General features: G+C 38.6%; 1 protein-coding gene across 1 annotated transcript in view; it reads left to right on the top strand.

Moving 5' to 3' along the window:
• The window catches only part of LOC126259912 (DNA-directed RNA polymerases I and III subunit RPAC1), a 186,417-nt gene that overhangs the window by 101,065 nt on the left and 58,675 nt on the right, over positions 1 to 26,677 (top strand). Inside the window, exons 4-6 of the mRNA XM_049957002.1 lie at positions 2,132 to 2,264; positions 22,037 to 22,153; positions 25,644 to 25,826. Of these exons, the coding sequence (XP_049812959.1) occupies positions 2,132 to 2,264; positions 22,037 to 22,153; positions 25,644 to 25,826 (433 nt within the window). The remainder of the gene's footprint in view (positions 1 to 2,131; positions 2,265 to 22,036; positions 22,154 to 25,643; positions 25,827 to 26,677) is intronic.

The raw sequence follows: 26,677 nt of genomic DNA, 5'->3' as shown, positions 1-26,677 counted from the left end.
CTGTGCATTTAATGTGTCATGAGAATCTATGACCATCTGTCCCCTGGGCCAAGTTGTTGAGAATCTCATCTGTTCAGAAGCATTACGCCTCCTGAACACGGGACAGAGCACGCCATTCACCACAGATATGCTCTATTCTCTGTCATAGATCCAACCATGCTTTCTCTTGCCCTTACCAATGCTGCTCAGAAGTCAATGGTTGGTGATCTGCAGTCCAGTGACCTCTTCCTCATGTGGATGCATCTGAAGAATAAAAAGCGCCTGGTAGTAAGACACCAAAGTTCAATAAGCCAACTAGACGATGTGCAGTTGACTGGCTGTGTTTGAGCATGGAGATAGTGTCCAGGAACAGAAGGATCCATCAAGCTGATGATGCAGACTTTTCCAAAGTCTTTGTTGCATCTGTGAAGACTGCTTGTGCCTTGATGGAATGAAGACTGCCACTCTGCAATTAGGGTCAAGCAGGTGGCATTGCGCAGGTTCATGCGCTAACCTACTGCAGAAACCCGCGCAGCTCTTTGGATGTCAAGGGCTGAATGGCACTGTATTATAAAGGATATGAAGAAGAGATTGTGGTGGGGATTCCTGAACACATTTTACTGATACCAGTGACTGAGTTTAATTTGTACAGCACTGAAGATGATCACCATGTGATCGAAAATCGATTCTGCTATCAATAAAACATCAGTATTATGGCCAACGCTGATCTTCCTTTTAATTTAACATATATGGTCGTTGTGCACACAGCACTCCATGGAGTCGCCAATAAACATTTTACTGTTTTACCAGCTCAGCACAAGTATGGGGAGCCATCGGAATGATTTCTGGAATTGAGGCTCGTGATACTGCACCCAGTCAAAACAAAATCAAGCACAGAATTCTGTGGCAACTTGGAGAAAAATCCTTCTAGCACTTTTTAATACAATATGGCAGACAGGAAAATGTCCCACTTCATGAAGGGAGGCTGTATTGGTTCCCCTCTTCAAAACAGGGAAGGACTAAACATCCCTCAATTGTTATTGAAACACAACATGAATTAACTGGTTAGGAAAGACCTTGAGGCGAATTGTTAACCATTGTTTGGTCTGTGCATTAGAGACCTGACAGCTACTTAGCTGCTCTCAGTGTGGATCTTGGTGGTGTGTATTACACTGTCGACAAACTGACCCTGCTAGATGGGGCTAAGCAGCACAATATTTTATGACCTTTTAAATGAGCACCAGTACTAAATAGATACATTTACAACCAGGTCTAAACGATAGGACTCCCTTGGCTGCTGTGTTGTGTGCTCTGATCATGTCCTCAAGCTCCATCTATCTAAAGAAATCACTATGGTGCAGAATTGTACATGATCTTGAGGGCTATGGAACAGATGAGGTGTGCTGAGACTGCTAAATTCCTCATCTGCACCATCTCCCTGAGTGTCCTTCACTATCTTCAAAGCATGCAGACAAAATAGTCTAGAATATCCCGGACACACTTCTCTGCTACAAAGTCTGCTGGGCATGTGGTTATTAAGGGAAAAGATGTAGCAGCGAAGGAGGTGTGTAGTGCTAATGAGATAGCCCAGTGCGCTGGCCTCTTGTATGCTGTCACCTCACTGTTTAGGTATAGAGTTATGCCTGGCTGAAAACATGAATAGCTGGAAGACATCAACTGCAGTTAGTAAAGTCAACAACATGACGGTGGTGTAGCTCCTTCCAGCCACAGGTGAGATAAGGTGTTTCTCACTTGGCTTCACATGGGACACAGCCACATGATGCATGGCTTCTTGCTCCAGCAAGAAGGCCCTCAAGTATGCAATGCTTGTGACATGCAGATCGCAGTGTGTCATGTTTTAGTTGACTTATGTTTCACACACACACACACACACACTTACTTTTTTTGATGTGCATTTATCTTGTTTTGTGTGGACTTAGGTTGTTGTGTTTGCTCTTGTTATTTACCTTGTTTTAGTGGAAGTGAAACACTGTCGGTGGATGGCCCTTCTGTTAGCTTTGTGATTTGCTGATGAGCTCACTTGGTCTTATCATCATATCTAGAACTTTACTGTACAACCAGATCAATCAGATTAATTATATTTATTTAGCTGCAAAGACTGTCACTTTTTAATTGGCCTTTCACGTTTTAGGTTCCAAGTATGGCAATTGAAAAGGTTTTTGTATACAACAATACAAGTATTATCCAGGATGAAGTTTTGGCCCATAGATTAGGACTGATTCCATTAAAAGCAGATCCACGTTTATTTGAATACAGGCAAAAAGGTTAGTAAATTTATTACTTTTGTAATTAATGTTTATTTGATGTTTTCTATAAATTTTACGTTATACGGAATGACGAAAGGAGAAAAGTTAACCATATGCTACATGATGTTTTAATTTATTACTTATTTACTGTTGTTGTTGTTATTGTTGTGGTCTTCAGTCCTGAGACTGGTTTGATGCAGCTCTCCATGCTAATCTATCCTGTGCAAGCTCCTTCATCTCCCAGTTATTTATTACTATTTACTAATGACTCAATTTACAACACAGTTTGCAGATAGTATCCACATATACCACTGAATTTACTTGCAAAATTATATCAGTGTATGACAAATAGTTCAGGAGACATGATTGCATGGAGCACAAATTATACAGACTTATCCAGTGTTTTATAATGAGAGCACTTAGCAACTTTCAACAATCACCAAGTGTAAATTCAGACCTTTTCTAAACTTTTTCTCAATAATGTCAAATATTTAACACATGAATTCACTTGTAAAGTAATCAGATGTTTGCAATTGTTTTATACATGGGAATTCTATTCTTTAAAGTCTCAGAGGCTACTGGTAATCACTAAGCAACTCTGCATTACCGCCAGATATCGAAATAACTATCCACTTGCTGTCACATCTTGCAGTAAACTAATAAAATGCAAGAAGCCACTACTACAAGTACATAAACGTACATTGCCAGCTCTCTCTCTCTCTCTCTCTCTCTCTCTCTCTCTCTCTCTAATTCAATCATTATGAAATCAACTTCCAGAACTTAAGAGTAATTTTCTTCAACAGCTGGTTTCACCAAGATTCTGTACTGTTTTGAGCATAAGTTTTATCTTTGCTTCCATTTTGAACATATAACTAGTTTTATACATGTAACCAGACTGAAAATTTTGTATAGATTTGAGTTCTTGCAGTACACATCTACAGTACAAAGCACCCTTCAACTTTAAAACAAACTAATAGCTACATATCAGATTCTTCAATATTTCGTGTCTCAGGTCAATGTCATTGTTGCTTCAGTAGTGATCACTCTTCTGCTCTAATCATCCATCCTACTGCCTACCTTGGTTGAAAGTACGACCTCCACACCTGCCGCCGCCACCTCCACCACCACCACCACCACCACCACCACCACCACCACCAAGTGCCTTTTGGTGTTTTCATGATCAAGCAGGGTTGTGCACTCACATCTGAAATGCTCATTCTATGTTGAATACCATACCCCTTTCTGCTACAACAGCAATAACATCTGTCCTAGTATAGTGGATTGGGAGCTCATTTTTTTAAGCTTGTAAACTGTACGATCCAAACTATTATCTAATTACTGTATCCTCTTGGTGATCTTATTGCTTTGAGTCTTTTAACAGTCTTCTTTGTTCAAGCAGATGCTTTTTCATCTGAATGATATATTTTTACGTATTTGTTTTTAATCGCACCTGTGAATACTGTCGCAATTTATCTGAACCATCTTGCATTGATGCACATAATGGCGCACGTTGAATACCCCATAGTTATCTGCTAAGAAAGTACAGTTCCAATGTCTAAACAATGTGTTATGCTCTTCTTTAATAGTGTCTGTGAGCAGCCATCAAACCATTCCAGCTGATTGCTTTGAGGGCACAGAATTAGAATAAATATAATTTATCTATTTTCTCGTAAATCTTAGAGGTGCGAAGAAACTTTTTGTACCCTTGTCATCTATAAATGATCATTCATGTGTACAACTAATTTTATTATAATTTTAATAATAATTAAATGGGACAAAAACTGTTGTTTACATGTAGATGACATTCTTTGCATCATCAAATGTTTGTTTTGTATTTTTATTATTCATTTGAGGTACCCCTCGGGTAACGTGCAGCATATTGAGTTAGGCAGTAGGAATTCCCATGTCACACCAGGTGCTGCTTGGAGCTACGAACACCATACCGATTACCAAGGAGGACTTTAAGAGTAATCTGTTTCTGTGTAAAACCCAGGATGAGCCATTTAACAATATAAATGAAGAACAAAGAAATTTTATGTACAACTTTTACTGTGGTTTAGTAGGAGCTTAGGTACTTCTCAAACCACATATCTGTACTGACATGTAATAAACGTTTATCACTATTTAAAAATGATAGAAGTTATTTACAGCAGATAATAATAATAATAATAATAATAATAGAAGATAATAAAATACTTATGTATTATTGTTTAAGAAGAGGTTTACTATTGTAAATGTTGAAAAGTGAAGTTGCAATAATTGCAGAAACAAGATAATGAAAGAAGACCGAATTTAATAAATGTTAGAGGGTTTTTAATTTCAAAAATTCAGAAAGAAAAAGCAATATATTTAAAAACAAATACTGATCATTTTCATTTTGTTTCCTATCCTGGCAGATATTCACCTTTCACTGCATATATTACTAATTGCCTTGTTTCCAAGGTAAACTTTGAAATTAAATATGCTTAGGTAAAAACTTAAAAAAATTGAAAATCCTGTTGTACTATCATCATCCTGATGACGATTATTAACTATTGAAATAGGAAACTATAATAAAGGCTTCCATTTCAGGCGATAGTGGTACAACATGATTTTCAGAGTTTTTACAGGTGTCTATCAGAACTATTTCACCATAGCTTTACACCAACATTGGCTACAAACATTCCTTATTTATAATATTGTCACTGGATACTAAATTATTATGTATAACCTAAGCTATAGGAAATAATCAGTTATGTCACAGAGTGATGTACTTCGGGCAAGTGAGAGACTGTTTGTTTAGTCTTAGGACACTGTATCTTTGACATGTTGTATTGTATGTTCTGTGACTATGAAATAAAGTTTGTTAGACTGCTAATTGCTGCTCTATTGTGATTCACGACATAAGAATTTGGTGCCGAAACCCGGGAGACAATGAATTTCCAAGTGGGCGAGGAACTGATAAGTTTTTGTGGTGGTTAATGCCTTCCAAAGTTGGGCTAGTTCCATATTCGTGGCATGGAATGTTTTTGTGTTATCTGTATATATCGTGTGGGGTAGTCTGTGTCTTCCGGCGAATCGCTAAAGTGCCATAAGAAACTTGTCCGTTGACAAGTCTGTACAGAGTTCAAGCTGTACAGCTCGTGTGGTAGCACATGTGAAAAGAGTGATACATGACTTGTGCGTTTCCTTCCCCACTTTGATGAATAATGGGCCAGCAAAATCTTTTCCGGTTACAGCAAATGGTTTGGCAGGCGAAACTCGTTGAGGTGGCAGCGGTGCTTCAATCTGTTGCCCTCGTGGATTCTTCAAGATCTTGCATGCGAGGCATGAGTGTAGGATTCTTTTGATGGCCTGACAAGCTCTAAGGATCCAAAATTCGGTTCGCAGTTCAGATAGTACAGAAGGAACACCAAAGTGATGGAGACGGATGTGTGTCTCTCGAATAACCAATTGTGTGAAGTGGTGGGAACCGTCAAGGAGTACAGGATGTTTTTGTTACCTATTTAGGCTAGTGCACTGCAGTTGACCTCCTAGACGTATCAGTCCATCTTCTACGAAAGGATTGTATCGTGCAATTTTTGACTCTTTTTGACAGTGGTAAGTTATTCTGAAGTGCATTTAATTCGCTGGGGAAGGAATTTCTCTGGCCCACTCAAATCCAATACATTTTGGCAGCTGATAATTCGGTGGCTGTAAGTTCTCCTGAAGATTTATTCTTCTGACGAATGTTGTGTAGGAAGCGGAGAGTCCATGCTGTGATATGAATGAGCTTCCAGTATGAACTGAATTTAAGTAAGTTCAAAAGGCGGGTTGGCATAGATATCTTCCTCTTTTCTTCGGGAGGAAGTCGTACCGTTGTTGGAGTATTGTTTGGCCAGCATTCAGGAGGGTGTGTAAGCCAAGGCGGCCCATGCCACCAAATATCCAGAGAATTTATTTGGTAGCCGAGGAGACCACGTGAGAGGTGGTCAGCAGTATTGTCTGGTCCTGAGCAGTGTTTCCATTGCATGGGAGTTGTGTGTGTTTGTATCTCAGTTACACGATTACAAACAAAGGTCTTCCATCCATTAGGATCACAGCGAATCCAACTTAGTGTTATTGTAGAATCCGTCCACAATATCGCATGGGCAATTTTAATGTCTGTTGCACGGCAAAAGTAACACAGTAGTCTAGTCCCAACTACTGCCGCTAAAAGTTCAAGTCGAGGCGATCGTCACCTTCTTCATAGGAGCAAGTCTGTTCTTGCTACAGGCTAAATGGGTTACGACTTTATCATCTAAGATGTCCACACTTCACGTACACGCGAAATCTAAAAGATCGATTCCGAAGGCTACCAGCGTAAAGGAACCATTCTGCGTCTTTTGCGAATCTTGCGGTCATTGGGCACAAGACTGTAAGAAGATTGCACCCGTTAATGATCGAATAGATAAATTGAAACTAGCAAACAGATGCTTTCTTTGTCTTCGACGTGCACACAAAGTCTCAAATTGCAAAAAGAAAGAAAAGGCTCGGTGTGTTAACTGTAAAAGACTGCATCATAAGTCCATTTGTGAGGAACGTAAGGATATTAGGAGTCCTGCGGGTCAGACATACGTTACTTCCGTGGGAATTGTATCTGCCGCTCCCCACAGATACACGTACCTTTAGACAGCTCAAGTATGCGTCTCAGGACCTACAGGATTGAGCAGGACAACGCGATGTCTACTGGACCCAGGTAGTCAGTCCAGCTACATAGCAAAATCGCTGATTGATGATCTGAAACTGCAAACAGTAGACCGACAAGAACTAACCGCTTGTTCCTTTGAATCAAACCCTACACGCCCACGCCACCACGGGTTTGTTCAGTTTAATATGAAGGGGCTTTGGCAGAATTCTTCAGTGCCACTTACTGCCTTCGAAAGTAGTCACATTATTTCTCACCAGCCTTCGGTTCCACAACATATAAAGAGTTTACCAGATGCCCGTGAGATTACGCTAGCAGATCCGAAAACCGATTCAACAGAAGATCTTCCCGTGGAGATTCTTGTAGGAGGCGATTTGTATTGGAAGATAGTGAAGCACAATTCGCCCATACGCATCTCTGAAACCTTAGTGTTAGTTCCTTCTCTGTTTGGCTGGATACTTAGTGGTAACAAGTCACAAGCCTGTGTGCATGCAACCATGGCAAATTTTGCTCAGACTGACCGATCTCTTCTGCACTCGGACAATGATTTCAGACGCTTTTGGGACTTGGAAACTATAGGGATTACTGCCGATCAGGATCTACCTGTGAACAACAAGGATACAAGACTTCTTGAAGAGTTTAGAGCGTCTTTCTCTATAAAAGATCATCGAGCAGTGGTTACACTTCCCAAAAGACAACATACAGTGCTTTCGAGTAACAGACCAATCACGGAAAAACGATTCAAGCACCTTAGGGAAAAATTTCAACGTCAAGACACCTTTAAGCAAATGTATTTCGATCTTATGCTAGACTACATTACGAAGGGGCAAGTAGAGGTCGCTCCCACCCCACTCTCAGGAAAGGAGCGATTTTATCTCCCTCGTCATGCAGTGAGAAAGGAGAAATATGGAACCACTAAGTGGAGAATAGTCTTTGACGCTTCATCTCACGAAAACAGTGCTCCTTCTCTGAATGAGGTATTAGAAGTAGGACCGAACCTATTACCAGAGATTCTGGAAATTTTACTGCGTTTCAGACTATATTCTACGGCTATCGTCACGGACATCACACAAGCTTTCCTTCAATTAACCTTGAACGAAAAGGACAAAGACTTGACCAGATTCTTCTGGTTCAAAATTAGCCAGGATCAAACAGGAAATCTTCAAACGACGGATGAACTAACAGAATACCGTTTTAACAGACTCCCATTCGGCCTGACCTGCAGCCCATTTTTACTTTCGGCAACACTAAGAGAACTTGCCGTTTTAACAGACTCCCATTCGGCCTGACCTTCAGCCCATTTTTACTTTCTGCAACACTAAGAGAACTTGCCGACAAGTGTACGATAGCATTTCCCACCGTAGCGCCACTTATAAACAAGACTGCATACATGGACAACTTTGTGATCTCAGTAGAAGGTGATAATTTGGTGATAACTATATACTATGAACTTGTAACCCTAATGAACTTGAACAGTCCCTCACTTGCCCGAAGTACATCACTCTGTGACAAGTTATAACTGAATTGCTCATTGTGAAAGACGGAAAGTCATGAGAGCTTGTCTCCTTTCATTTTAATTAATTGAATTAATGAGTATGTGTACATTTTAATGTATTTTTATCTAAATAGGGAAGCGCTAGGGCAGTTATGATGTTTAATAAAGTGGGTTGAGAGAGAGCATACTGCTTGTCTCAGTATCTCATTGCACTGAGTAATTAGGGGTGACAGTTCTTTCTTTCTGTTGACTGAAAGTTTGTGATCTGTTTTGTTGTTACTGTGTGGGGAAGGCCACCTTAATGGGCTGGAATTGTGATAGGTGGAAGCATCCAGTTAGAGGTACAATGGCAGGACTTGTGCGAGGGCTAGCCGCTGCTCTCACTTTACAGGAGAGGCTTGCGGAAGGCCCTCGGTGACGGGGAGTCACCATGCCTCGAGCAGTGTCCTGCTGTTAATGAACTCCAGTATATTGTTCCTAATGCCTTTTACAAATTTCAGGCTTTATCACTCGATGTGACGGTACTTTGTAAATTGTTCCATGATGGGGGAGAAACTTTCTTACACTGATGGGTGCTCGATAGTGTGCCATCAGTGCAGCTAATGTATTTTTTGAGATGTTTGGGTATTTGTGCCAATTGACTTCCCACACACACTGAAAATAAGTGTCATGATTTGGAATCAGATAGTGACATCAGAAGACATACTTGGGGCATGAGTAACTTTTGGCAGCAAGCCACGCTATTGGAGGAGTGATCATTGCCTGTCTCATGGAGGAAAGCTGTGTTGTGCTGGTATTTGATTATGCTGTTGGCTTGGTGAAATCCTGCCACGTGCAATTAGATTGATTTTTTTTTTTTATGTGCTCCATGTAGAGAGTTTTTGGAAAAAGTGGGTTTCAGTTCGCATGGGGCAGTGTGGTATGAAGATGAGAGAGTTTGCTTAGGTCCAGCAATAGAGTCAGAGTCCAGTGTTTGAATCTGAGCGTGGCTGCCCAGGTTGCAGACTTGTAGATTTTGCAGTATAGAGCAGGGGGTTCAGTCATGGTGGGCAACTGTCTGTAGTCAGCATCTTTGCTGCTCCAGCACTTCGGGAATTTTCTGTAGTGATATAATTAAATTTTCTTTGAAAGTTTGAGTCTTCAACTTCTGTTATTTTCCATATTGCTTTACACCCTCTGTGGGATGTTCTTTCGATTTGCTGTAACAGTTGTTCAATTAATGCATGTAGCACAATCTTACAGTTCAATGGTTCACAATCACTGTCGCTTAAGATAGTCAGTCAGATAGCACTAGTGCTTATACTCACAGAGGGAGGCAGTGCGTAGAGTATCTCAATTATTCATACCAACCTTGCCAATTGACCTTTACTATTTGCATACTAATTGTGATTTATAGGTGTATTATTGGAGATGGGTTGTTGTTATTATTATTATTATTATTATTATTATTATTATTATTAAGCTGAAACAACATACTCCATGCACATTTCTTTGACAATAAATCATTCATTTCAGTGAATAAGCTTTCTCATTTCAATAGAAAATACAGCTTGTTCATATGACGTTTTTTGGTCTTTTTCTGTGGGATATTTGATATAATTTATTAATTTATCACAAGTTGTCAACTTGGGATTCACTGCTAGGGTCAAATAATATTAATATGCATTCAGATAGTCCTTTACGCACAGACATCAGTATTGTATCTTAATGCTGGTTCTGCATTGGGGGTGATTCTGGTGCAGAAATTAACCATATGTAATTCCCACATTACCATACCACCATGGCATCTTCTAACTGTTCATGGTGACTATTAATACTTATTTAATAATGTTTTATGGTGATGGTGTACCTGTAGAACTTGTTAATATCTCAATAACATAAATAACAAAAAACAGATCTGAATGTCACATAAATATACAGAGTACAACTATGTGGAATAATCGGAGTACACATTTAAAATTGACTTCTTTTATTTGAGTGTGTAGTAAAATATTTCATGCAAGCTGAATTAATATACATGAAGCTTCTATTGCAAACAGAGTCTGGATATTAAATGTATTTTTCACACATGATTGTACATAACATAATTTTTTGAGCAAGGAAAACACAATTATTGATGATTTGATATTTTATCTCTCTTTCTCTTGACCATTCATTTCATTTTTACCAGAGACATCTTCATTCAACTGGCCTTAAAGCTGTGCCTGCTACTGGACAGGGAGATGCTTGATAGTGACCATGACTGTGACTGATTCCAAGAACCTTTGAGCCAACCATGAGAGAGAAAATGTGCGTTAGTCTCTTATCATTGTCCAGATATATTTTAGAAATCATTACATCATACTAATTGAATCTTCAAGTCCAGAATGAAATTTCCACTGTGCAGGGGAGTGTACACGGATATGAAACTTGCTGGCCGATTAAAACTGTGTGCCAGACCAAGAATCGAACTCGGGACCTTTGAATCTTAAATTGTTACTTATTTGCATGGCATAGCTATCTGTTTTTATTCTGTGGTGAGGAGACCTTGTGGAAATAGGTTTTGGGCTTTGTGAAACATGTTTTATCACACTCTACTTGCGCCCTATCCCCTTTTCGTACGTACCCCGTTCCACCCTCCTGAAACCACACTAGTATCACAGTCCTATCACTATTATACTTGACATTACTTTGAATGCCATGTGTTTCCTTCATCTTTTTCAACATCTTCCCCCTAGACTTATTTTTCTCAAAATTTACCCTGCAGACCTTCTACATTGCTCCCTGCATTAATGCTTGCTATCTTCCATCGTAAATACATGCATGTTCCTCATTCACATGACCTTCAATCTCCTGTCCTGCTCCTCCTCCTCCCAATCCTACACACCTTCCATTACACCACAACCCATCCCAGCCAAGATACCTACTTGTTCTAGTTAACAGTTAACTGCAGCATCAGGTGTGTGTGAGGGAGTGGGGGCTTCCAATTCACTGTTCAATACTTTTATTCAGTGAATAGTAATCTAGCCCCTTATATATATACAATACATGATTGTAAAATGATTCTTTCGGGGACAATTCTCATGCACAGAAATTGAAGATTGAATGTAGACATCACATATTTCATTGTTTGGAATGCGTATCATGAGCTGCTGACTGTGTCTGACCCTTAAATAATCACACACAATGGACACATATTCAGTGCTGCATAATGCCATATTGTTCATTGGCAGAACATGCCTCACTTTTGTTGATGGTGGTAACCTGTAGTGGTGACAAAGTACTTTCCTGCCCACTATTTTTTTCCAAATGTTTTTCAGTCATTTTACTTGACTTTTAAACCACTACTTTTGATTTTACTTTTTGCCTTAAAATATCACTGTTTAACCCATATTTTGTTTCACAAGATAACTGTGAAATTTGAGGATCATAGAGTGAGCATTCATATCAGACACATGCACTGTTACCATAATAATAATCATCATCATCATTCATTTGACATATACTGCTGGATAAAGACCTCCGCAAGGCCACTCCATGCATTACTGGCTCCAATTTATGACAACAAAGTGAATTCTAGGACATTAAATGTGCAGGTACAGAAAAATTAGATTGTAACTCATTCTAAAACAAATTGTAAATGTTTAATTCACACTTTTCAGAAAATTGAGAAATTTTTTCATACATCAAACTTGCTGTTTTCTTCAGAAAATAAAAATCTTGAGGCGGATCATGCACTCTTTGAAACTTGAATAAAATTTCCTCACTTCATTCACCTCATTCATTGTGACTGTCTGTCTGTCACTTCTGACTTAAGTTTTGAAGTGGTATCAGTCTTCCCTGTGGTTGTTTATTGCAGGAAATATTGCGTAAATTAAATATGCAAATGCTAGATTTGGTAATCCTCTCCCAACTGGGACTCTCTTTGCCCTTCTGCCAGCTTACCTTACCTGGTTTTTGGCTGCAAACTCCCTGACTCTATGGTTCATTAATCATACTGCCCACTCAGTATTAGCAACAGGGAATGAAATGTGAAAAAATGTCGTAAAATAACTGCAAAAAGTGCCCACACATCAATCACAATGCAACATTTTCATTTGTTGAACATAATTCCTGCACACCAATATCTGTCCTTATACTTTCCTTTTGTGATTGTGTAGCCTTTCACACTGCCCAACAGTATAATAAAGTATGAACTTTTCTTAGATTCACTATCAACCAGGTTGTGTGATATTTTGTTAGAATGCAATAATTTACACCGATGGAGTCGTGTGTGACTAGGTTACAAATATTTACACATAAAAAGAAGTAAGAGGTCTTCTGGGCAACTAATTCTGTTTTGTGAAGCAACGACTTCCTCTTCAGACATCTTCATAATTAAATTAGCTGTCCTGGTGATAGTTGGCAGCACATTGGTATTTTGATCATAATTTGCATCAAACAGGAAGAAAGGTTCCAGCAACATGAATCCAAATAATTATGTCATTGAGAGATTGAACTATGCTTCATTGAGACTTAGGGCCAATTGTATAAAGCATTTGACCTTAGATTAACACAGAAAATGATCTCAGATCAAGCTTAACTCAGAAATCTGGGTTGTATAAATGTTAATCCCAGATTATATCGCCTTGAAGCAGGATCAACGTTGAGTGCCAAAAATTCTTGTGTCAAAGTCAGGTCCAAATGTAATCATCAGTTTACAATGTAGTGATATTGCACAATAATGCTTTTGTTTTGTGGAATACAAATTGAAATAATAAAGAAATTGCCGTTAAAACTTAAATATGTAACTATACTACTCCCACACTAATGAAGCCCGATCCCCCCCCCCCCCCCTCCCCTCCCCCGCATATGATTGGGTTAAGGGAGTTACCATTTATGTACATAATGAGTGCAGATAATAATTTATCTCATAACAATTCATGGAGACATCCTGCAATTTCTGTAATTAATTTTGAGGCATTTTATAGACATTCGACAACAGCATGAAAGGAAAATTAGAAATATTTGTCATGAACAGTTAGGTATGTTGATATTGACAACAGCCGGCCGGAGTGGCTGGGCGGTTCTAGGCGCTACAGTCCAGAGCTGCGCGACCGCTACGGTCGCAGGTTTGAATCCTGCCTCGGGCATGTATGTGTGTGATGTCCTTAGGTTAGATAGGTTTAAGTAATTCTAAGTTCTAGGGGACTGATGACCTCAGAAGTTAAGTCCCATAGTGCTCAGAGCCATTTGAACCATTTGATATTGACAACAGCCAATAATGATTGAACATCTCTTATAAATGTGCTCTCTCGGCTGTAGTAGCAATTACTATACAACGTGTATTAATTTTTGAACTCCCGAACAAGTGACTAAACAGCTGTGGCAGCTGCATGAGCAGAGGAGAAATAAGCACTTACACACAAGTTGTTTGCAAGTTCTTATTTATCAAGCACATTTTGTACAAATGATTGGGTAGCTCAAAGCTTGTGTTTTGGTCTCTCATATAAAGGAACTCTAGTTAAATCCAGTCCAAGTCTAGGAATTTTTTTCGATTTGCTACTACTTTCTCTGCTGTATTGGCCATAAAGATAATAATAACAACACTGCATTCTGAAACCATGTCACTCTTTCCATTTTCCAAGTATTCTGGGCCACGGCAAAGGGCAGCATTCTGTGTGCAAGAAACTTGAGCTATGTGAATTGTGATGTGTTATCTCCTGTCGTGTACTTTGGAGAAGTTTGCTTAATTTGATGTGTCTGCTGAGGACGATAAAGGGCAAACTCATTCTCTAAATCAAGTGATAAATCATTTAAACTTGGGTGGAAAAAAAGGTACGCAGCTGTTAGAACTAAGGCTGAGGGAGTATGAATCTGCTGAAACGATGAAAAGTAACTAGCCACTGACTCCAAAATGTATGCTACTTTTAACATTCCTAGTTCATGCTTCAGGAAGCTTTCAGATGATGGTTGGCAATTTGTTCAAACAATGTAGTAACAGTTTGCAGAATCGTCCTCAAGGAATTGGCCTGCATTGCTTTACTGAAGAAAGAATTCATCAAAATACATATGGAAGGAAATAACATGATGAAAATGCAGTGTGGTTTTCATAAAATATCACATTTTCCTGGTATTTTAGGCACTGTGGACTGCACCCACATCCCCATCATATCTCCTAGTGGCAAAGGTGCAGAGATATTTAGTAATCATCACTGGTGGTTTTCGTTAAATATACAAACAATTTCAGGTGCTGAGCTTAATCACAGCATATTAAAATGTACAAAAGCATCACACGCAGCTTCCAGAAGAAATCTTTCTATGAAGAAAACCCAAAACCAACAGAAAATGAAGCTAACAGGAGTTACAATGCAACGAGTGCAGAATTCACAAATAAAGTATTTACAAAAAGAAGAAGAAGAAGTTACTGATACACCTTTTCCTTATTGGTCATAGTAACTTTATCAGTTTTCTTGCATTCCATAGTGTCATTATTTTGTCTGAACACAATTTCAAGCAAAAAATCTTTTTTGTATGCGGAGAAGTTCGAAGATTGGTCCTTTTTCTGTTTACTTCCTCCGTCCTCATAACACAACACTTTTGATAATAAGTACTGTGTATCTACAATGTACGGTTAATGTCTGCATTTGAAGTGGGATAATCGGTTGATAGCCGATTTCTGCGGTGTTCCCAAGCATGTTTCTTGCTATCTTAGATCAACACTGAACCTCCTTTGGTGGATCCAGGTTCAGTCTTATACAATAGAGCGGAACAATAGAGCAGTGTGTGTGTGTGTGTGTGTGTGTCAGATATCACAGTCTATGATGTGAGCTGCTTTGACCTAGATGTAGGTTCTGAAAGTGCTTGACAAGAAATGCTTAATTCTGTATGAAGTGGTGGCATTTGTCAATGAATGGGCTAACAATACTTGTTAGTACATTACTAGAGCAAACATTGTTGCCCTGATGTTTTAGATGATGAGATAGAGTGTTACAGTTTCTTTGTCCGTGAATTAATTAATAATTTTCAGTAGATCCCGTCAAGAAGGGGAACCTTCAGTGACATGGAACGAGTCAAGGTGTACATTAACATAAAACAAGGATGTCATGGAGGCTTTCTATATACTGTATGAACAATAAACTATCATTATGAGGCTTAATGCTATTCACACTGTCTATGTTTAACTGAGTAGAGTAGTAAGAAAACTGGCATTTTTAAAAAAGCTGATGCCTCCTCAGTTTTACTTCAGAGCTACTGTTTATCTGCTGTTTGTAGCTTTATTACAATGACATTTTTCAAATAAAATATTTTCTTACATCTACAAATACTATTTACAGTACATTACATTTATCACGCAACTTTATAACAGACACTACTACTTGCCATGTAGCTAACATAACTTTTCAGTCCCTGACCATAGATTTTGAGATAATTTATAGGAGGATTTGCTAATGAGGTATTTTATAATTATCTTTTGAATTGGTACAGATTTCACAACTTCTTGCTTTATGTTAGATTGGAGCTTGTCAAATACCTCTGCACCTGAGTACATAACTTCACTCTGAACCCTAAAAAGGAAACAAATACCACATGTAATTTATTTTTGTGTCGTGTATTGTAATTGTGCAAACCACAGTTCAGTCGAGACTGATTTTTACTGTCGACAACAAAGACCATTAAGGAGTGAATATATTGGAATATGAGTGTAAGAATCCAAAGAACTTTAAAAAGCTTTTGCAAGCTGTACAGTCTCTACTATAAACAATATTCTTACTGCTAGCTTCTGCTGAATGAGCACTTTATTTACTTTAGATGCATTGCCTCACCTCAGAAAGTAATTCCATAACACGACATGGATTGAAAATTTGCTAAATAAACCAACACTCCTGTCTTAAGGCTAAGGAGAGATGTTTTTAAAGACATGACACAATCAACTTCGTTCTTGATTAGTTCAACCATGTGTCAGCTCCATTTTAACTAATTATTTTGCCATACAGCAAGGAATTTTACACTGTTTGTTTCATTTAGTGTATAACCATTACTTTATATTTCTTGTGCTGGCAGGTCATTATTACTTATGACTCTCTGTGAAACTATGACTTAAATTTTTAGCTGTGAAAAATTTGTAGATGTCTTCTGTCATCATATACGCTGTGTCCGTTGAGGTTGAGTTCAGACTCTTAATTAGTGTGCTTGTATCATAAGGCAACAAAACCATTTTTGACCTGCCCTACAGAGTGTATTTTAGTAACAACAGTGGACCCAGTTCCAAACCCTGTGTTAGTTCACATATATGTTCCTCAATTCTGATGTTATTTCCACACCCGGGATAACCATGTGTTAATGAGACCCTCTGCTTTCTGTTATGAAGCTGAAATTTCATCATGCTAAAGGAACACCATTAATGCCACAACATTTTAGTGATCACAGCAAAGGGTTTGGCAAGGGGGCAGAATATACCAGCAGGATAATTTTTCTTTTTTAGCTCTGATAGCTCTTCATTTGTCAGGTCTGTTATTGCTTTCTACTATGTGCCTTGTATTAGTCACACTGAAAAAGCAGCTAACAATTTCTACTTAGTTAAATAAGTCAATATTCTATCACAGGCCACTTTCTTGGACACTTTTGAAAAGAGGGGAAAGAGTAATATAGGTCTTCAGTTGGAGGTGGTTTGCTTATCTTCAGTTTTGTAAGTGGTTGTAGTTACAGCTTATTTAAGTCTGTCAGGATATATGCCCAAAGTCATTGATTACAAAGATAGCTTAAGAGGAATTCTATCAAGTCAGCATAAGATTTTACTATTATATTACACACTTCTTTGTAGCCATCTGAGCTATTACTTTTTAGTTAACTGAAGAAGTTTATGGTATCCTTACAGGTTATATTTTTGAAACAAATGTCTTTTGATGGTGTATGCAGTGTCTACACAAGTAAATATAATGAATTGGTGTTGGTAAATAATTGATGAGTAAAGGATACCACTCGCTGAATAGCAGAAATATTGAGTCGTCAAGAGGCACACACAAAAGCCGAAAATTTTGCTATGTTTTGGAAGTAATCCTTTGGCAAACTAAGTACAAAGACACCCCCACCCACCCACATGCACATGCACACACATTGCCAGCTTGACATACAGTGCTGGGATTGCACTTCGACAGGTGAACTGGGGTGGGGGTTATGTCAGGTGGGGTGGGATGGGCAGAAGGAGAAAGAGGCAGGAAGCCGGAGGAGGGATTGCGGACAGGTAGCTAGCAAATCAGTAGAAGACAGCAGGTGTGCGGACTAAGAATGGGGGATGGGGAGAGAGGGTGGTGGCAAGTATATGGGCTATGCATGCAACACACAGCCACTGTAGCTAATGAGGTGCAGTATGCAATGAAAATGAAGTGGAAGTGTGGATTGGGAGGGGTGACTGGACAGAGGAGGAGGAGACTGTTGGATTGAGATTGTGGGGGCAGTGGGTGAGCAGAGACTGGGCCTGGGAGGATTATAGGAGCAAACAATGATTTCCAAGGATAACTACCATCTATATAGTTCAGAAAAGCTGGTGCTGAGGGGAAGGATCCAGATGACATGGGTTGTATAACAGCCATTCAACTTGAGCACAGTATGCTCAGCAGTGTGTTGTTCCAAAAGTTGTTCCAATGGGTGGTTAACACTGTTCCTCGCTACAGTTTCGCGATGGACTTTCCTTCTGATGGATAGCTTTTAGGTGCTTATGCCCACATAAAATGTTGTGTGGAACTTGACAACAGAGCTAATATGACAAGGCTGTTTTCGCAGATGGCCCTGCCTCTGATGGGATAGGATAAGCCCATGACAGGACTGGAGTAAGATGTGCTATGTGGATGAATCAGGCAGGTCTTGCCCCTGGATCTTTCACAAGGAAATGATAGTGGGCATGGCATAGAAATGGACTAGGATGATGGGAGGGAGGGTGATGGAATACCATTTTAGGAAGGGTCGAAAGATTGTGGTTAGGATGTCCCTTATTTCTGTCTATGATGACATTAATCAATGTTTTGGCAAAGGGTATAGTTCAGTTGCTTCAATTCAGGATGATATTGGGTGATAAGGAGGCCACTCCTTTGCAGCTGATTCTTGTGGTTGATGGGATAGTTTACGTTCTGCCAGAACTATCCTTACTATGTCTTTGCAGTCTTCTAATGTCTTCTTCATCCTTGGAGCCAGGAGACTTTTAAACTTGTAGTATGGATTTTGGCATTCTGTCTATCTTGGCCACAGTAATGCAGCCACTATGCTGTTCAGAGCAGCTTATGTGCATTCCTATTTTCTTATCATTGTTGGACCTACTCCTGCATTACTCCTGTCCAATTTTTGTATTGATGACCTGAGCAGAAGTACTGTACTTCCTGCCACCACACTTCACCAGTCCCCATTCTATCAAACTTCAACCTATCTATTCCTTTTTTTCTAATTGTCTAACCCATCTTCCCAATTAAGGGATCTAACATTCCACAATTCAACCTGTAGAACACCAGTTTTGGTTTTTATGATGACAACATCCTCCTGAGTAGTCCCAATCCAGAGATCCAAATAGAGAACTAGTTTACTTCCAGAATATTTTACCCAATAGTGTGCCATCATCATTAAGCCTTACAGCAGAGCTGAGACCTCTTGAAAAAAAAGTACTAGTTATATTTTCCCCTTGCTTTCAGCCATTTTAAATAAGATATATCATGCAAAAAGATATATCACAGGCCTTAATGATTTTATACACCATCTCTGTATGACATAGCTAAAATATGATCGTCTACCTCGTACTTTCTAATGTTGGTTATAGTATTTGCTGTTACAAAACATTAAATTTAGTCTGCCATAGTGTACTTATTATAGGTGAGCTTTACCTCAACTACAAAACAATTTTAAAACATTATTAACTTTGAATAGTCTCTCTCTCTCTCTCTCTCTCTCTCTCTCTCTCTGCAAATGCACACAGATACACTCACTAAAACTCACTGAAGAAAAGTATGGCCCCTCACTGAGAAAACTCTTTCTATTTGCATTCATAGAAACCTCCTTCTATATTGATGACTAGGAATCTTATTCTGTTAGTTGCCATTATGCATGTGAAATATGTCAGTGTGCTTGACCCAAGGAAGATGTTGTCTAAACATCATAGTTAGGTTGGATGTGATAAAACTTTTAAAAAGTAATGTGGTTCTTACACATATTGAGAATGGAATGTACCCTTGGAGTGCTCTATTGCCAGTAAACCCTTGATTCTTTAAAGAATCGAACTTCTGTGTATAAAATAACTTCTGAAGTCTGATTACTTTACAAATGAGGTAATGTGCTAAATGTATGACATTAAGCATGTAAGCAAGAAAAAGTTTAGAAAAGGTTTGAAATTATTCTTAAAGTTTGTTCGGAGTCAGTCAGTGGTCTAATTAAGAAACACTGGATGAACATAGTCTGGTAATTTGCACTCCATTGTAAGCAAAAGCAAGTTCTTCATGCATTTAACTGTTTATGACATCATATCTCCTGAACTGAGTGTCATACAGTGATATACACAATAAGCCGAAACATTATGACCATTGCCCACTGCGACATTGGATGCCGTCTGGTTGGTGGCTGGTATGTGATGCAGTAACAAAAGTATGTAAGCAGAGCAGACACAGACGGAGGATTACTCTAGTGAAGATGTTGGCCACAAATGGGGCAATCCATTGAGATAAGAGGCTCTGACAAAGGGCGGATTATTATTGTGCAGAACCTGTGAACGAGTATCTCGAAAATGGCGAAGCCGGTCGAATGTTCATGTGCTCCTATTGTGAGCATCTATGGAAAGGGATAGGAGGACAGTGAAACTACCACTAGGTGCTAAATGGTTGTACATCCATGACTCTTCACAGAATGTGGAGTTCGGAGGCTTGTTTTCTCTGTAAAGTAGTATAGATGGTGATGTTTGGCATCTCTGCCAAAAGAGTACAATACTGGTGCACGCACAAGTGTTTCAGAGCACACAGCTAATCATACATCATTGAACATGGAGCTCCACACCAGACCACACTTACATGTTCACATATTGGCCCAACGACATCATCAGTTATGATTGCAGAGGGCATGGGAACATCAAGATTTGACTGTCAATCAATGGAAACATATCGGCTCTTCAGCTCAGTCACATTTTTGCTACACTAGGCTGATGGTCATCTCCACTAGTGCCATCATCATGGTGAATGGCAGCTCAAAACGTGCAGTGCACCACAGACACAGCTGGTGGGATCAGTATTATGCTGTGGGAGAATTTCTCCTCTGCTTGCATGGGACGTGTGGTAGTAATCGAAGACATGCTGTCAGCTGCAAACCACCTGCATCCTTTCATGCTGGATGTCTTCCCCAACAGCATTGTCATCTTTCAACAGTGAAACTGCCCATGTCCCAGAGCCAGAAATCTGCTGCAGTGGGTTGAGGAGCATTATAGTGAATGCATGCTGATGTTTCAGCGACCAGAGTTGCCTAATATGAATCTTATGAAACCCAGCTGGGTAGCTATCGGGCACCATCACTGTGCACACAAATCAGTGGCCTATTATTTATGTGAATTACATGACTTCTGTGTAGACATCTAATGCCACATACCTCCACAAACTTACCAACATGCTGTGGTATCCCTGATATGCAGAGTCATTGATGTATTTCATTCCAAAGATGGGCAAACAAGCTATGAAACAGGTGGTCCTGATTTTTTGGCTCATCAGTGTAATTTTGCAGCTACACTAGTGTGTTTTTAAGTAATAAATTAGAACTTCATGTCTCGTGCTGAAGTTTTACTGCATGAACAGTGAAAATGTAGTAAGCCATACAGTTTTTTTCCTTTCATCATTTTGTGTGTGTGTGTGTGTGTGTGTGTGTGTGTGTGTGTGTGTATATGTGTATGTATGGGGGGGGTTACTGAGATGAAGTTTCACAAAGGTTTGAAATTATGTGCTAAGTGCTTTTATTCTCAAATACTGCGTGAATAAAATCCAGGTAATTCTGCCCTTCAGTTACATTGCCTCACAATTTCTAACTGTAATATCTGACTTATCGTGTAAAACTTTTAACATAAGATTAAACCTCTTAGTGAGTAGGCATAATTATACCAAATACTGAAAATCAAATTTTGTTACTCTTGGAAGCAGTTGGGTAGGCTACTGGCTCTGTGTTCTGTGGTAATCACTTAGTAATACAGAAGATGTTATGGCTGTTACATTGTGCAACACTAAGGCAGAATAATGATGACATATTTATGCAAAGAACATTATTATTGCTGTTTGTAGTTGTATCCTCAACTCAGATTGTTGTACAATTGTATGGAATGGAGTGTGTCTGTTAATGTTTTTTAAGCCATTAATCATACTTGAATTCTCAAGTGTGGCTGCTAATAAGTCTACCATGAAATACTTTACTGCTTTTGATTTTTGCTGTCTTGAGTTTAGTGATAGCCTTAGTAATTATTTAGTGATGATGCAGTAAAGTAAGTAATTATTGTCTGCAACTTAAAATATGCTGGAGGGAAATTACATGCACTGAAAACATACTGGGATTAATTTGGACAAGAAAAGGAAGCACCATCTAGTATGTAAATCATGATGAAATAAATTTTGGACATTAGGAGACATAATCTTGACAGTCATTATTTTGAATTTATCTTCCTTCATAAATTTGATAAATAACTTGCAGATGATGAAGATGGAACAGAACAGGACACCTTGGAATTCGAACTGAAAGTTAAATGTACTCTTGATCCATCTGTGGATGCCTCTGCACCTGTCCGTGACAAGAAAATAAATGGAAGTGGTAAGTTAACTTCGTGTTTATTTGATAGACCAAAAAAAACTTTTAATTTGTATTACAATGTCATTCTGTTGGAAAATATTATAACAAAACTCCTTTGATATGTCTTCAGCAAGTTCTTTAGATACTGTTATGACACACTAGTTCTGGCTGATTGTGTATAACTGTAAAATAAGGCTGACAAAAATGAAAGTTTAAAAAAAAGTTCTCATTGTTTAAACAGACAGAAGAAGTGAACTTCGATATTATTTGCCTTTATAGTCCTTCATAAAGGAAGATGTACCATAATCTATGCATATTATAAATTAAAGTCCCCTGTCACATTTTTCTGCCTGTGAAATATAATCTCAGGAACTACATTAGAGATTTTGATATGGTTTTCACTACTAGACTGGTTCGTGAGAAAGATTTGTATACGTCACTAGATGTTATAAACAGATCGTCTGGTGATTGATACTTAGTGCCTCCCATCTGAAGCCAAGGTAGGCCACTACTATAAACATAATCATGAAATTTTTACCTGAGTGTCTAGTCAGTGGTCCACTAAAACCTTTATCTTATATTCAGTTCTAAAAGGCTTTCCTCCTAATGTCTAGATACACGTGTCAAAAGATGTGGGAGCTACTTCTGGTGAGGTTTGGCAATAATGTGTGGTGCATTATTTAATAATAGTGCAGCATTAGCACGTAACATCAAATGGAATAAATCCAGTTATACATGCTCCTTATGGAAATCGTACATACGTATGGGGGACAGTTCTGAGCGTTGAAACATTCTCTGAACCTCACACATTCCAAACAGAGTTATGTGTTTCTAAATTTGATATGCACCAGTTACAAAGAAAAGGTAGTTGTCATAGGAATATAAGGAGAAAATGTGCATGTATCGATTTTATTAGAAAAAAATACACCCTTACATGTTTTTTTCTAGTATATTCTTGTGGTGGTGAATGAAAAATCCTTGTCAAAGAAAATTTTATTCAGTTTCATTTGTATCATAGTGTGTTTGTGTATTTTAATGTATAATTGAATATTAACACAATAAGAATGTCACCTTGGGATAAATACCTAATCATCAAAGAAGGTGCAGTTAGCCACCATCTGTTACCTGGAAAATCGAACTGAATACTTGGTCAGGATGGCAGCACCGTTGCATTTACCGTGTGCCTAAGAAGGAGGCATATGAGGTAGTAGTTGCATATACTCCAGTCTTGTTACAAGTGGGATGCTCTGAAATGCTACATGTCTGTATGCACCACTGAATGAAATGAACAAACAGGACATACATGAACAAGCAGGACATACAGTGTATCATGCCTTGGCTGGTCAGGGAATTTTGCTGGCAGTATCTGTAAAACTACCTTTCATGACGATTTTGCTATCTTCCTCAGTTGCTCTTCCTCAGTTGCGTCTATGGATTTGTTCTCTGTTGTTTCAGCTGCAAATTAAAATGTTGTCCATGTTCAAATAAGTGCCAATTGATTTTATGGTGTTTGCAGTTTCCTCATTCATCATTGTGTTTCTCTTCCAGTAGTTATAACATTGTTCCTTGGCATGATATGTGTCTTTCCTACTTTCACAGCTGCAAAAGCAGGCTGACTGCAAGGTCAAGAGCTAGAGTTTTTGGCTAGGGACACCGAGGTCCTGGGTTTGATTACCAGTAACCACATAAAATTTTTCCCCGGTGGGAAGATCTGGAAGGAGGTCTACTCAGCCTTGCGAGACCAAATTAAGAGCAGAAAAATTGATGTGCAAGTCACCAAAGTGGCATTATGTCGAAAAGTTTGCACCAAGTGAACGTTACACAGCATTTGTTAATTAGCAAAAAAGTCTCTCTCTCTCTCTCTCTCTCTCTCTCTCTCTCTCTCTCTCTCTCATTCTCTTTCTCCGGGTTAGAGAGCAAGGTGCTTGCTGCTCTGCGACTACAGATGTAATTCTTTTCAATATTCCAGATCAGTTGTATAGAATTTATCCCTAGATGATATGCTGGCACTAGAAGGAGAGTCATTTTTATGCAATAGTTTATCAGTGAAATAAACAGGGAAATGTTAGTGCTCATTAATTAATGCAAAAGTTTTGTTTTTAATTTTTACTGTCCATTTATGTATGATCATCCAAAGTTAGCCTGTTATAGTCGCTTATCACGGCCTACATTCAGAACAGTGAAATGTTGACTGATACTGTCATTTGACAATACTCTTTCCACACTATCACTTTGCCAATATTTATTCACAGTTTAATGTGCTTGAATCTGCAATTTGTCTAAATAAACTACTGACCACTATAATTCTGATGCTTCATTTTTCAGTCAAAGACCTAATGTAGTGTGCCATTTTTGTGTGATCTCTCATAAGTCAGTGAAGTCGCCATTGGAGCCACAAGCCAGTAATTATAACGTGTGAATCACTCGCACACCATGCAACAGTACTGTGTTTTTGTATGATCTCTCATCCAAACATGGTGACTTGTTTATTCTTGCACCCTTTAAAATCAAATACTGTAAGTGGGTAAGGGTGGTTTCATCCCCTCCCCCTGAGTATCTTTGCTAACTTAGGAGCCTGTTCTTTGTGACAGAAGCTGTGAAGATTTTGCAAATATCACATTTGTTTCTCCTGCTTTGGGGGCAGATACCTGAATGCAGTGCCACTGTGCATTATGTTCCTCCTTCCATACTTGGCACTACTGACTTAGATATCGTACATATTGTACACCTGTCAACACTTGCTTGCACCTTCTGTCACCTTCTCTGTTGTCACTATCGCATCTTTCTCGTTCTCATTGTCAGTAAAATTCATGACACTAACAGCAAATTGTCCCAGCTGCCTGTGAAGTTATTTCCCACATTACCTGTGCTCACACTGTGAACTAGCAAAGTGTACTACTTTGCATTGGATTGTGGCTGTGCCTAATCACATGACCAAGTTAGTTACCACTAAAGTTCACCTTGTAACAACAAAATGGAAGTTTTTTAAAAAACGTCTTTTGTATTTGTTGTGCTAATGTTATTAACATAGAGTGGAGGTGTAATATAAAAGATGTAAACATTCAATTTCCAGAATGTGTGTGTCATATGTTTGCTACAGTTTAATCGTATTATGATTGTCAAATCATACAGATACCATGAAATTACATATCAATATGGGAAATGTTTGCTTTTTAATTGAAAAAGTGTTGTGCAGTGGATTCACATATCATTGTTTCTTGAATCAGGATTTCGAAGAAGTTGATCATTCTACCAGTGAGCTGTAATCTTTCACTTTATTTATGAAAAATGTAATACAGATTATGTAAGTCTGGAATTTGAACAAAGTCAAGCTGAAAGTACTCTAAAAGGATGATAACAAAACTCACATTTATGTATGAGACTGATAAAAATGATTGTCTAATTGAAATTGGACTTCCACAGTGTTGGGGGATTAAATATTGAGAAATTTCTGTCAGAATACTTCTTGTAGGATTGCTTTAAAATTATAAATTCGTTTCATACTTTCCAGTTTACACAAAACATATAAAATGGCTACCAATTGGAGCCCAAGGAAACATGTACACAGCACAAGATGTTGGACCGATACATGATGATATTCTCATTAGCAAAATGATGCCAGGACATGAACTAGATCTAAAGTTACATGCTGTCAAGGGCATTGGCAAAGACCATGCAAAATTTTCTCCTGTGGGTATGTACAACATTTTGCTTGGTGTTCAGCCTACATAATAATTTAGCATTAGTACTTAACCACTCAATGTGTTTCAGTTTTTCTTAGTTAACACTTTTATGTACCTTTTCTTGGTTGAGCTGTCATTGAGCTAACACTTCTCCCTTCTCATCCAACCATTCATGATGAGCTTATTTCATATACTGCTATTATTTACTGGATAATTCTTTCCAGTTTTGATATCACTGTAAGCTACATATTCCGCAAAAACGAATATACCAGGTGTCTGTCCTAACATTAGTTAGGCACATTTTTCCACTGTTTCTGCAGATTTTTAGAGTTCAATTTTTGTGAGGTGTGAATATTTATCACATACAAATACTGCTCATTGCGTGTTTCATGTGACACCCAATGTCAGTGGAGGAACTTCGTTTTGTTCCATATTGGAATTTTTTTATATCAGAATTTTATATGCCCATTCAGTAGAATGACCCTAAGTCTGTCTAGTGTAATATTCAGTTTAATATGTGTGGACAGGAACAGCTCTACTTGGAATATAACCAGTACTCCAGCTGCTACTGGATGTTGCTGCTGCGTGGCAGTAGGCGTAAGTGGCACAATAAAAGGGCAAGTAGTCCAGTTAAGAGGTCACAAATTTATTTACCAATAGGACAAGTGCTAGATGATTCTGGGGCTGGCTGCCCCCCCCCCCCCCCCAAAAAAGAAAAAAAAAAAAAGAAACTAGGAAGTGATACTGCATGAAGTGGTATTAATACATTGGCTCCATGGCTTGTTCTCAGTCTGTCTTAACAATGCAGTTGAAGACAACAAGAGGCTATACTTATAGGTAATTAAACATGTGTTCCTCATGT

Source organism: Schistocerca nitens, chromosome 5 (genome assembly GCF_023898315.1).
Source record: "Schistocerca nitens isolate TAMUIC-IGC-003100 chromosome 5, iqSchNite1.1, whole genome shotgun sequence".
NCBI lineage: Eukaryota > Metazoa > Arthropoda > Insecta > Orthoptera > Acrididae > Schistocerca > Schistocerca nitens.
This window is presented reverse-complemented; position numbering and strand designations above follow the sequence as displayed.